Genomic DNA, 13,171 nt, shown 5'->3' on the forward strand with positions numbered 1-13,171 from the left:
AAAAATGAAAAATAGACCTACTGTACCCTTGCTCAATTTATGAACTATGAATTTGTCACTCTGACCACTAAACTCTATATGATCCGACCCGTGTTTGCCATTTCCTTCAGAAATTTACTCTTTCTCCTTCCATCGTAGTAATAGTTGTCTGCATTCTCTTCCCCAAATTCAGCACCTGGCTCCATTTGTCCTGAAACTTTTGTCGCACATTTTTCCTAGACCTTTTGTAATTTCTAAACACAAGTCAGGTCTTTGTTAAATATTAGTTCATCAAAGAGCAACTTAATCTAATATAAACTAACACCCTTTACTTTATACTCTCTGCTTTGTTTGTTCAAAGCCTTTATTGCTTCCTAAATTAACATAATTACACATATATGTCTTAACTTTAATTGCTTTTTACTTCAAGTTATTGAGAAACTCTAATCTGAATATAATTCATTAAATTACCAGTGAAAACTATTTCATGCTTATTCGTGTCACAGGAGTGAATTTGATGGAGATTTACAGTCCCAACTTCTAAGTAAAGCCAATGAAGAAGATAAAAACTGTAGCAGAGCGCTCTCTGTGGTAAGCACTGTTGTTCGAGCTGCGAAAGATCTGTTGCACAGAGCTCTTGCTGTGGATGGTAAGACTATTCTTTTCCTTTCTTTATAGTCATAGTTTAGAATCTGTAATTCTTCTCTGTACATGGCTAATGAAGGGGAGCCATCTTGTAGAATCCCAAAGTGTTTAGTTCCCTATCCATCTATACAAGTATTGATTTTGGATCATTTACACACTTCATACTTAGGAGAAGATTTTTTTTTTTTTAGAGTGATCTAAACAGATTACCTCATACTTTTATTTTTTTAGTTTATATAAAATGAGAAACATTCCATCCGATTAAATTGGTTTTTTTGCTTTATTCCTAGTTTTTTTTTTTTTTTCTTTCTTTCTTTCTGTGTATCCTGTTCCCGTTAAGTATCACCATTCACCCAAATGTCTGGATAACATTGCCCATCTCTCAGATCCACTTTTCTAAATTAAGCCTGGGACTATTCCTTCACTGGAAACTCCAGTTGGTTTTTCCTTTCTCTGTTTTTCTAGTACCTAGTTCAAGCTGCCATAGTACAACCTCATATGTACTTTCTCTTGGATAGAAATGTCCAAAATAATCTCATTGCTGCCTTCCTCCTGTTACCTACTTCTTGGTATCTGGGCATCCTCTGTACTGTCAGGAGAATTGTTAGTGTCAAATATTCAGTGTTATCCTTTCCCCTAAAAATTTGGTCCATCCCAGAGGTTTAGGCTAGGTTAAAAAAGTATTTTCTGAATAAATGTCATTTATTCTTATGCAACAGGTCTAGAAGCCCATATTTGGGAGAATAATTGCCCTGTAATGTAAATATCGAGGCTTAGCCCATCTTTTAAGCCTCATGTTCATGGAAAAATGACCAAAATGGCTATCAGCAAAGTTCTTCATGAGAAATAGAAGTCATAATAGAAAAGTGACAACAGATGCTTTTTGAGATGTTTATATGTACAGACATTGTTCTAAGTGTTTTATATATGTGTTGAGTCATTTAATCCTAACAGCAGTCAGGGAAGAAATATTGTTATCTTGCTTTTCAGATTAAATAATTTGCCTAGTGTCATTTCTATTGCTGTGTTTAAAACTACTGCCCTAGTTTCTCCTCCTGGCTCTAGCATTTTACAGGTATATATTTGTAGAACACATTAAGAATTTACTATAAGACAGACAAAACTGTGTGCCTTGGTTTTTCTCTTCTAAAAAGTAGGAAGTATCTATTGTAAGGATTGAGATAATACATGCTAGTAAATCCCTTACAAAAAATTGATCTGGTCCTTTATAGACATGTAATTAATGTCAACCACAACTTTCTGAGGATAATAGGATATAGGTTAGTTTAGCATGTGTACAGTATAACGAAACTACCTTCTAACTATAGTTTTAATGCTTTTTTTAGCTGATGACATTCCAGAACTGCTTAGCTCTTCCAGTCTGTTTTCCATGCTGCTTCCCCTTATTATAGCCTACATAGGACCAGTAGCTGCTGCTATTCCCAAGGTGTGTAACTAAATTCTATGACTTTGAATTTCTTACCATTTTTTATACCATTTCATAGATTTTATACCTTCCCTTTAAAGATATATTAAGCATTAAGGCTCTAGGGTTATAGATAACAGATAAAGCACCTCACGTAGTAGAAGTTATTAGTTAAGCCTCTTTGTTCCCAGCATTGCTTATTGACTTAGTGTACTTACATATTGATTTCACACTTGAAGATCTGTCTTATAAATATGACATATAAAGAAAGATTAAGTTACCTGCTTATTTTAAAATTTCTGAGTTTGATGCCAATTCTCCACCTTAAAAATAGCAGTAGAAATGGAATGTTTTATAGTAGTGAGATAAGACATAAAGAAAGTCATAAACTATTGAGTCTTTGGCATAACTAAATATTGGGGAAAGCTATTTACTGTAAACCACAGAAAAGCAAGAGTTTTAAAATATAGATTATTGTGATATAATATCTAAGATAAAATTCTTTACCCATTAAAAACGTTTTTATTTAAAAATACTTTATAGATAAACTGTATATGGAACTTGTTACTGTTAAGTATTACCAACAATTAGGGTAGTTCCTTAGTAAAATTAATTTCATATTTATTTAATCATGTATATTTTTTATATCTACTAGGTTGCTGTAGAAGTTTTTGGCCTTGTCCAACAATTGCTTCCCTCAGTTGCCATTTTGAATCAGAAGTATGCACCCCCTGCGTTCAATCCCAATCAGTCAACTGATAGCACAACAGGAAACCAGCCTGAGCAAGGTCTCTCGGCTTGTACCACTTCCAATCATTATGCTGTCATTGAGAGTGAGCACCCGTACAAGCCTGCCTGTGTGATGCACTACAAGGTGGGCACCATGCTTAGCAAGATGCAAATCCCAACCTTGAGCTGAGATTTTCTCATGGGATCTGAAAGAGTATTTTGCATATGTTCAGAAATGTCACTTCTTCTGTAGTACTTAAATATAAATAATCCACAGATAAACTGTTGGGCTAACGAAGACTTGAAGATAGAACTTTTTCCCTTTTATTAAAGATAGATTCTTTTCTCATCCAATATCTGCTGATTACAGTTCCCCCTCCCTCTACTCACCCAGTCCTTCCCCACCTCCCCTCCCCTCTGGATTCCTTCACTTTCTGTTTCTCATTAGTAAAGAACAGGCTTCTAGCAGATAACAACTAAACATGACAAAATAAAATGTAAGATGAAGCAAAAAGTAGAACATCAAAAGTTGAACCAGGCAACTCAACAGAAGAAAAAGAACCCCAAAGAAGGCACAAGAATCAGAGGCCCACTCATTTATATAAACTTTATAAAAATACTAAACTGGAAGTATGTATGCCGAGGGCCTGATGTAGACATGTTGACTCTGTTGCTGTTTCAGTCTCTGTGGGTTCATATGCTCTTTGCTCAATTTATTCAGAGGGCCTTGTTCTCCTGGTGTCCTCCATCCCTGCTGGCTCTTATACCACTTACACTATTTCCACCTTCTCTTCCACAGAGTTTCCTTAGCTCTGATGGGAGAGATTTGATGGAGACATCCCATTTAGAGCTGTGTGTTCCAAGGTCGTCTGTCTCTGTCTCTCTCTCTTTCTCTCCTTCCCTCCCCCACCTTTCTCCATGATGTCTGGCTGTGGGTCTCTGTATTTGTTCCCATCAGTTGTAGGAGGAAGCTTCTCTGATGATGGCTGAACATGGTACATAGCTATAAGTATAGCAGAATGCCATTGGGAGTCATTTTATTGGTTGGTTGGTTGTTTGTTTGTTTTAACCTAAGGCTTTACCTTAGGTCTCTGGGCTATCTAGGAAAACAGAACTTTTACCTTACAGATTTTATACTTTGGTAGGTTATTGTTGTTTGTTTGTTTGTTTTCTGTTTGTTTTTTTGGACAGGGTTTCTCTGTGTAGCTTTGGAGCCTGTCCTGGAACTTGCTCTGTAGACCAGGCTGGCCTTGAATTCACAGACATCCACCTGCCTTTGCCTTCCGAGTCTGGGATTAAATGTGAGTGCCACCACCACTCGGCCTTTGGTAGGTGTTTGAAAGTTACTTACAAATATTTTTCTAACAGTATTGAGGTATATGATGCTAAACTCTGTGGTATATATTATAATTATTGTGAATATAAATCTTAAAATTTGTAAATAGTATTTTTATATGTGTTCCTGTGGGCATGTTCATTCATGGAAAAAGAGGCAAGAAGACAACTGCATGTTATTCCTTAAGCACTATCCACTCCACATGTTTTTGAAGCAAGGTCTCTCACTGAACTGGAACTGGCTAAGTGCACTAGCCTGGCTGGCCAGCAGCCCCAGTGGTCTTCTTGTCTTTACCTCCCAGCCCTGGGATTAAAGCTTGTACCACCATGCCCAGACTTTATTTATTTACTTTGACACAGGTCCTGGAGACTAGACTCTAGTCCTCAAACTCTTTATAGACAGAGCTATCTCCCTAGCCTGTAAATCATACTTTTTAAACTGACATTATTTGTACCACTATCTGAACTCTGAAAATCAAAAGTAGTCTACTTAGAATATTATATAAAAAATAAAAAGTGAAATATTTTAAAATTTAAAATATAAAATTTATTGTATTCAAATCCTTTTAGTAAATAAATGAGAGTGAATCATGTGCTTTTTCAGTTATGTTTTCATGTTTGTAAAACATTCAATTTGGTTTAGAAATAGGAGCTATATAATAGTAGACCAGATAATGCTGTAGCCTTACTCATCTCCTGGTTCAAGTCTTAAGGTCTTAATTAAACCATTTCATTTATTTTTTGCTTCTTCCTTCTTTTTTATATTATTGTAAAACAATTAATGTTATTTTCTTTTGTATTTCTCTAATGTAAGTAAGAACCCTCTAAAATAACAATATTATAACACTTAAAATGAGCAATTCCTTAATATTATAAAATATGCATATTTTATGTGTTTGTTTGAATTTGAATTCACATAAGATGAATATATTTGGGATTGTTTGTTTCTTCAGTACCGCCCCCTTTTTGGTTTTTCAAGACATGTTAAAGCCCTGTAAATATATTCATACCCTTCCATCTCTGTCTTTGGGTTTCCTCAACTTTTGATTGTTGAAGAAACTGGCCCCATATCTCAGCTGGATGTGAGTCTCTTCACTTTACCCTACTGAGACTTTAGATTCTCCCTTCTAATTTTCCTTGCATCTTTCTTCCCTGGAATGAGCAAATATTTAGACTTACCTTTCCTGCTTCAGCTCTCAATCAGCCACTTTAAAAAAAAGCTCTGGTTCTTGTTATACTACATATATATGTATGTAGTATATATATATAATTTGTTTTGTGAATTGGTTTTTAATTGGATTTTGTTTTCTAATATTTAAATAATTTCATACTCCAAAACTAAATTATAAGACAGTCTGTTTTGTTTCCTTTACGTCGTTTCTCCTTCATTTCTCCATTTTTTGTAGTGTATTATTCTCTCACCTCACAAATGTAGGTATGTGCATGTATGCTCATATCTTCTTGTCTCCTGCCAGGTGACATTCCCGGAATGTGTTAGATGGATGACAATAGAATTTGACCCTCAGTGTGGTACCGCACAGTCAGAAGACGTCCTCCGTTTGCTTATTCCTGTCAGAACTATTCAGAATTCAGGATATGGACCAAAATTGACAACTGTTCATGAAAACCTTAACTCATGGATAGAATTAAAGAAATATTCAGGATCCTCTGGATGGCCTACTATGGTTTTAGTGTTGCCAGGTGAATTTTCTCTTCTCAGTTTTATGGGTTAAAATAGATACATGTATGTATATTAAAGAGGCATTATTGAAAATATTTAACTTCAGAGAAAATTATTAAAGACTTATGGGTCTTGGTTTCAAGTGAGAAAAATAAGATATGCTGGGCAAAGGGCACAGTGTACTCTAAATTTAAGAAGAGTGATTGTTTGAAGATTTTTGAGGTGAGGGGAGTTAATACTGAGTCATCTGTATAGTTGGGACCAAATTACAAAAAAAGTGTAAAAATGGAATTAATTTTCTATTTTCCCAGTAAATGCTATTTTTCAGAAGTAGGATTCAGGCCCTTACTTTGGAGGTGTATGTAGTAGAATATTTTATGGTGTGCTACTTTTGTTAATATTGCATTTGTTTAACTTCGTGAATCTGTGTTACTGTGCCTGTGTAAAACACCTGATGGTTTAATAAAGAACTGGCCAATAGCAAGGCAGGAGAAAGGATAAGTGGGGCTGCCAAGCAGAGAGAATAAATAGAGAAGAAATCTAGGAAGAGAGATCTGAGATCTAGCAGCCAGAGGAGAAGGACAACTCCAGGGGCTAACCACCCAGCTACACAGCAAGCCATGGAGTAAGAATAAGACTTACAGAAGAGGACAGGAAAAACCCAGAGGCAAAAGGTAGACAGGATAATTTAAGATAAGGAAAGCTGGCTAGAAACTAAGCCAAGCTGAGGCCGGACATTCATAAGTAAGAATAAGCCTCCATATGTGATTTGTTTGATAGCTGGGTGGCGGACCCCCCAAGAAAAGAGTAAAAACAAACAATGACATTTTGATGCCCCACATTGGGTACCAATTGTTGTCCTTTTTTAAAATGGTGGCTGCTTTTTAAGCCATTGCTGTCTGAAACAGCAACTGTAACTCTGCCACTACCAGCAGCGGTTAGGCCACACATGCTGTAGCCCGAGGGAAATCTGTTCCCTCCAGCTCCAACTCTCGAAAAACTACAAAGGGAACTTAACTAAACTTCTCTCCCTCTAAAATCCCAAAACTCAAAGGTTAAGGTGGAATTCTGCTCTTCAGAGACTGAACAGCTACTTGCTCAGCTCCTCTCCTCGCTCTCATCCTCCAAAAAGCCCTTGTGCTGCTACTCCCCTCCTTATAACCCTTTCTCACCTGGCTCCTCCCTACCACTTCCTGTCAGCTAGTTGCTGACTCAGCCTTCTGACCGCAGGTGACTTTTACTTAATCAAACCCATCTTTGCATCATTAAACATTCCAGAGCATAAACAAAATGACACACCTTGAAATAATATTCTACAACAGGTGTGTGTGTTTCTGTGTGTGTGTTTCTGTGTGTTTGTCTGTCTGTCTGTATTTGCACTTATTTCTGATATTTATGTCTTCCTTTAAAAGAAAGTTAAATTTTAAAACTCTTTAGTTTCTGTAGTATTCTAATTTCAACCAGTTAACACTAACTAGTCTTTCAAACACTTAAAATTATACAGAGAAGTTTTGTCATCTTTTATATAATCCGGCCTTGATGAATTTAGAGTTTTTTTCTTTGATTCTAAAACACTTTTTTTTTTGATTGGTTGACTTGTTAAGAGATCAGAAAATGCCAGTTACCAGGTAGAAGATTACTTAATTCAAAACAGAGAATACTAGCCTAGGTACTCAGTAATTGATAGATAATTGGAAAAAAAATGCTTATATAACGTAAGGATAGGCTTAAGGAAATGGATTTGATTATAATGGAAATTAGCAACCAGTCATTAGGGCTGGTTCTATTTTTGATAGTGTTGCTTTTAACATGGTTTGTACAAAAAAATAAAGGATTCTCCATCAAAAAGTTTTCTTTCCATTTTAATAACTGATTTGAATAGTTATTTATATTTATATGATAAAATAATGAAATGTTACCACGTTCTTTCAGATTTTAACCATGCTAACAGAGATTGATGCTTGCTCACACACACACACTTTTTGTTTTTTAAGGAAATGAAGCCCTTTTTTCACTGGAAACTGCTTCAGATTATGTGAAAGATGATAAAGCCTCCTTCTATGGTTTCAAGTGTTTTGCAATTGGATATGAATTTAGCCCTGGACCAGATGAGGTAAGAATAAGGTATCTTCCCAGTCTGTTAAGAACAATTGGCTCTTTTAAAAGTTCCATGGATGTAAAGTGCCTTGCAAGCTTGAGGTTTATGTTTAAAATGTTGTGTAGTTTAATTATCTGTTAGCATTTTGCTACTCTTCATACATGGGGATAATTGAGTTAATGCAACGTGGCCCCATGTAAGTAAAGCATACTTTGAAGCATAACTGTATGCCCCATGCTAAAGTTCTGCCTTTAATAAATAACAAAACCTAGCTTCACAAAGTGACTTAAGTTATTCTAGATTTTCTTAAATGTTTTAAATCAAACACTAAAATAATGCCAAGGTCATAATCTTCCTAAATGTGAATGGCAAATGATTTGGACAGTGAAGGTGTAGACCCAAACAACATGGGGTATAATATTAAATCTCTTTCTCCCTCAGCTGCCAGCTAAACAGAGCTTTCTAGTTTCATTGGCAGAACTTGACTTTGAATTACAATGTTTTCATAACCCACGTTCAAACATTTTTTAAGTAGTGAATTTTATGCAATTCTACAGGGAGTTATTCAGCTGGAAAAAGAATTAGCTAATCTCGGTGGGGTCTGTGCAGCGGCTCTGATGAAGAAGGATCTAGCACTTCCTATTGGTGAGTCTAGTTAAGTAGCAGGTGTTGTTAAGGATTCATAAGGAAATTTAAAAGCAAAACATATTTATTACAGAGCATTCAAAGATAAACTTCAACAAAAATTCTGTGACTATATGTACATATGAATAACAGCTATTTGATACACTGATGTTGTTTCGATGGAAATCTTTTCAATTTACTCAAATTCACATATATGTATATCCTCCATATATTATATCTCCATATATATGTCTGTACATATATATATACATATGTGTATACCCTCCATATATATAAACACACACATATATATGCACATACTTATTTTTCCCTTGGAAAATCCATGTAGACCTTCTCATTTTATCTTTTATTTACCTCTCTTCTTTTTCTTTACCCTTGTCATTCCTTGTTATGTCCCATTCTTGATCCTTTTTAATCTTCTCGGTTTCCTCAGTCCTGCTTCATATTAGTCCCTTTGTTCTGTTCTCCTAACATGTTAACATTTTTATATGAAGAGAATTATTAGCACCATCATTGGAAGAACTTTATCAATAGCTGTTAACAATTTTATTTTTGATGTGTCTGTTTATATTGAATACTTACAGAAATAATAAAAAAATACATATTGACTGAAGGATGAAGATAGCAGTGCCTTTGATTGCCAAACCTAGCTGCAACCAAATCTTTCGTCTGGAACCCAGTTAGAGAGCTGATGGAGTCTGTGCAGCTGAAAGAAAAAGCATAACTATGTGGCCTAGGAAAGAAAGTTCTCCATGTTATAGTAAATGAAACAAAAAGTAATAGAAAAAGGTCACATTCATGGTGGCAGCAACGTATCTATGTATGAGTTCATGCATGCTCACTTTTATGTACATTGACATACACAGTTAAGTCTTGCATGTAAAATTTCTAGAATAATACATGAGAAACTGTTGATAGTGGATTTCTGTAGGGGAACTATGATGATTGGGATATACTTATTCCACGCTTTCTTCTAGTCAGTTAGACTGTTTCCCCTGAGCCATGTTACTGTTTCATAACTGTCAAAGAAAAGAAAGAAAACGTTCTGTATTACACAATAAAGGAGAAAATGGCTAAAGAACACAGGTGAGTAATTCTTGCAGGCTGCAAGAATATAGTATAGAGATTCAGCTGGATATTACAAGGTATATTTCTAGAGGCAAGCCATTTATTATGAAATATTTGGTGTTATCCAGTTTTTAATATTTAGCTGTCTTCTGCTATGAAATTCTTGTGTGCCCAAACCATTTGGCAAAAAGCTAAGCTTCTCAGACACCATTCCACTAACTACCCCGCTGAGCCTAGGAGACAAGTAGGCTCCTAGACACATAGCGTTGTTTCTTGTGCATATGAAGCTCAGACCATCCCCTTCCTTCAGGCCTAGGAGCTTGGCAGAGAGACTGACTAGGACAGTGGGACTTTCTGCATAACCAGGGGCAGTAAGGACTGGAGCGGAGTGCCAGAGGAGGAGTGAAGAGCAAGGCAGGAACAGCAGACATAGAACCCTGTAGTCAGAGAGAGGGGAAGAAGACAGAAGTTCAGTAGAGGGTGAAACAGATCTCTTGTAGAGTGTATCAGGGTCAGGGGTAAGGAGCCAGGAAGGATAGATGGAAGACGAAGGAACAGAGGACGAAGATAAGGTCAAAAGCATAGGAGCTTACTAAAACTATGAGGACAGGAAAGGTAGGCACAGAGAGGAGCTGAATGTGAGGACGGAGCTGAAGCTGTGTAGATAGAATTTTGTCATAGAGGAATAAAGTAAACAGACAAAAGAGCATGATATACGTCTATTCCTTTCCCTCAGATACCCCACGCCATAGGTAGCATCTTTTTCAGGACTCTGTGAGGAATTTTCTCAGGACAGGAACTTGGGAAAATTCTGTTATCCTTAAGTAATATCTTAGGATTTTATGAGTCATCATTGTTACCTGAAATATAGCTATCATCTTAATCAAAAAAATCAGTTTAAGTTTTTGCAAAAAAAAAAACCATTAAATATAAAAACTTCACACATACATTCATATAGTCAATTTCTCAGATTATACAACCTTTTCACATTGAAACATGAAATTGTCATCTTCAAAGTCATACTCAGGAACCATGTCATTGACTTATACACATGCAAAAAAATCACACACAAAAATAATTCCATAGTGTTGTAAGTATGTATGACTTTGTGTTGGGCTACATTCATAGTTGTACTAGGCCACTTGCAGCATCTGGACCTCGGGCTGAACATGCCTAATTCTTTACATTGTTTGATGAATGATACTTGATTACTAACTTAACAGTTACAGCTTTCATTCACACCAAAAGGTACTGAACGTTTTAAAGTCTAAACTACTAGATTTGTCTAGAACTCTAAATCTTTTCAACCTATAATAACAAGATTACAAAAATGATAGTGAATACAAAGGATTGGAAAGGTTATTAGTACAATTTAGTACAACTTTTTTAATTTGCATAACAGGTAATGAGTTGGAAGAAGACCTTGAAATTCTTGAAGAGGCTGCATTGCAGGTATTGTCCTAAACATTTTAATTTTTGTCCATTAATTTAAAAATAATATTTCCACAAGATGATTACTGTCTTCAACATAAGACTCAGTGGATAAGTACTTCATTCTGTTTATTGGCGTTCTAGAGACACATAACTTTTAAGTCTCCTTGATGCAAAGGCCTGTGGGAACACTGACTGCCATGTGCTTGGGAGAAAGAAGGGCTAGGGTACAGAGATGCTCTTCAGAGCTGTGCACATTTCCTTTATATCTGGACAGTCTTGACCAGCGAACAAACAAAGACATTTGGCACAGGATATGGTTCCTTATATGAAACTTTAATTTCATAACATCATAGAGCCATTCGGCTCTCACGGTTGGGAGCCATCAGTTTGTTGCTCTTATTATTTGCTAATATTTTTATTTGTATAAATATTAACTAAGTAGAACATTTGAACTTATAATGAAAATAAATCTGTATTTCAGTTGAAGTACAGGTTTTGGACCTCTCATTTCAATCTGTATTAGTTTGTTACTTTATGTTACTCAGACCATTAGATTCTCTTAGCTTAAATCCTCTAAATTTATATAGCTAGCAGTCACTGATAGGATGGGAGGAGCCTAGTAAGCAGTGTTTTGAAATTATTATGCCTCCTTATCCTAGGCTAGAGATTTCATGTAGTAATTGAGTATCCATGTAGACTGTACACTGAGGCCATCAGTGATGGGTTAATGCTGTGTAGTGAAACAGCCTGAAGATAAAGCATGGACTGATTCCATAGGTTCCAGACCATAAAATTCCATGTATTTGTAAGATTGACCAAATACTTTTTTCCCACACATGTTATTTTTATTAAGGAAAAATGCTACTTTTATCAGCAGTAACTCATAATAATCACTTAGTAGCCCAAAATAGAAAAGGGTTTGTTTGTTTTGTTTTTTTGATCCTGGACCTTGCTTGGTAGACCAGGCTAACATCAACCTCACTGAGATCTTCCTGCCTCTGCCTCCCAAGTGCTGGGATTAAAGGCATGTGCCAAGCATGAAAGATTATATTTTTAAAATAAAAGATTCATTTTACTCTGCCTACTTTTTTATACTTTTACCATGTACCAGAGATTATTAAGTCCACGTTGGGGTAGCACTAATTGAGATTGGGCCTGTATCCTACGCTATCTATATGTATGTAGTTAGCAGTGTACTCATTTACATAATTATCTGTATACTTCATTATTTATAGTCCCACTAATATTATTTCTCTGCTTTTGCAGTTACACCTTGAACTTAGTATTGTTTTTTTATTCATCTTACGGAATCTGAAGTTCACAGAATTTACATGATCTAAGAGTCTGGTTAGTTGAGAAGTAAATGCAGGTGTCTAATTCCACTGATTCTAAGAGTTAGTATTTGACATTTATTTCCGAGATTAATTGATCAAAGGGAATACAACACTAATTTGTGTTAATTTATCAAGCATTATTTATGATCTTTTCATGTATTTTTAGTTCATTTAGTCATCACACAGTCCAATAAATCCGATTCTTGTCTCCATTACAGAAAACTGAAGCACTTAGATAATTACCTAGAACCACACAACTGGGATGGGATTTTACCTTTGATAGCATGCTGACAAAGCCATTACTGTGACCAATTTTCTATAGTTATAGGGAGCCATGATTTTTTGTGTAATTTAAAACTCTTAGATTTTTAAAAAGCTACCAGGTGTGTATATGTATAGGTATGTAGATGTATATTTAATATTAAGTCTTTGTACTTTAGGGAACAAAAATAATAATTTAACAAACATTTAATAAATGGTGTATGTCATGACTCATTCATATTTAAAATGGCTTTCAAGAAGCTCATACATTATGATTTCATAGAATATGGTGCTATATAAATAATACTTAGACTCGATATCATTTAAAGAAAAAATAGACTTGGTTTATAGTTGGTATGATATAATATGTATAAATAATGTCCTGTTCCTCAAACACTGTAATGGGTGTTTTATACATATCATTTAACTTAAATTTAACAGTTACCTTTTAAGAGATGTCTGTTTTGAACACCAGCTGATATGGTATCTTGTTAACTCAAGAGTATAGAACTTATCTAGAACCAGGTTTTTCACAA

General features: G+C 35.3%; 1 protein-coding gene across 15 annotated transcripts in view; it reads left to right on the top strand.

Moving 5' to 3' along the window:
- The window catches only part of Mycbp2 (MYC binding protein 2), a 249,377-nt gene that overhangs the window by 148,797 nt on the left and 87,409 nt on the right, over positions 1 to 13,171 (top strand). For all 15 annotated transcript variants that reach the window (XM_028864803.2, XM_028864805.2, XM_028864804.2 and 12 more), the window contains 7 exons: positions 486 to 628; positions 1,971 to 2,071; positions 2,706 to 2,924; positions 5,590 to 5,815; positions 7,790 to 7,908; positions 8,451 to 8,538; positions 11,009 to 11,058. In XM_028864803.2, coding sequence (XP_028720636.1) covers positions 486 to 628; positions 1,971 to 2,071; positions 2,706 to 2,924; positions 5,590 to 5,815; positions 7,790 to 7,908; positions 8,451 to 8,538; positions 11,009 to 11,058 — 946 coding nt within the window. The remainder of the gene's footprint in view (positions 1 to 485; positions 629 to 1,970; positions 2,072 to 2,705; positions 2,925 to 5,589; positions 5,816 to 7,789; positions 7,909 to 8,450; positions 8,539 to 11,008; positions 11,059 to 13,171) is intronic.

Source organism: Peromyscus leucopus, chromosome 9 (genome assembly GCF_004664715.2).
Source record: "Peromyscus leucopus breed LL Stock chromosome 9, UCI_PerLeu_2.1, whole genome shotgun sequence".
Classification (NCBI taxonomy): Eukaryota; Metazoa; Chordata; class Mammalia; order Rodentia; family Cricetidae; genus Peromyscus; species Peromyscus leucopus.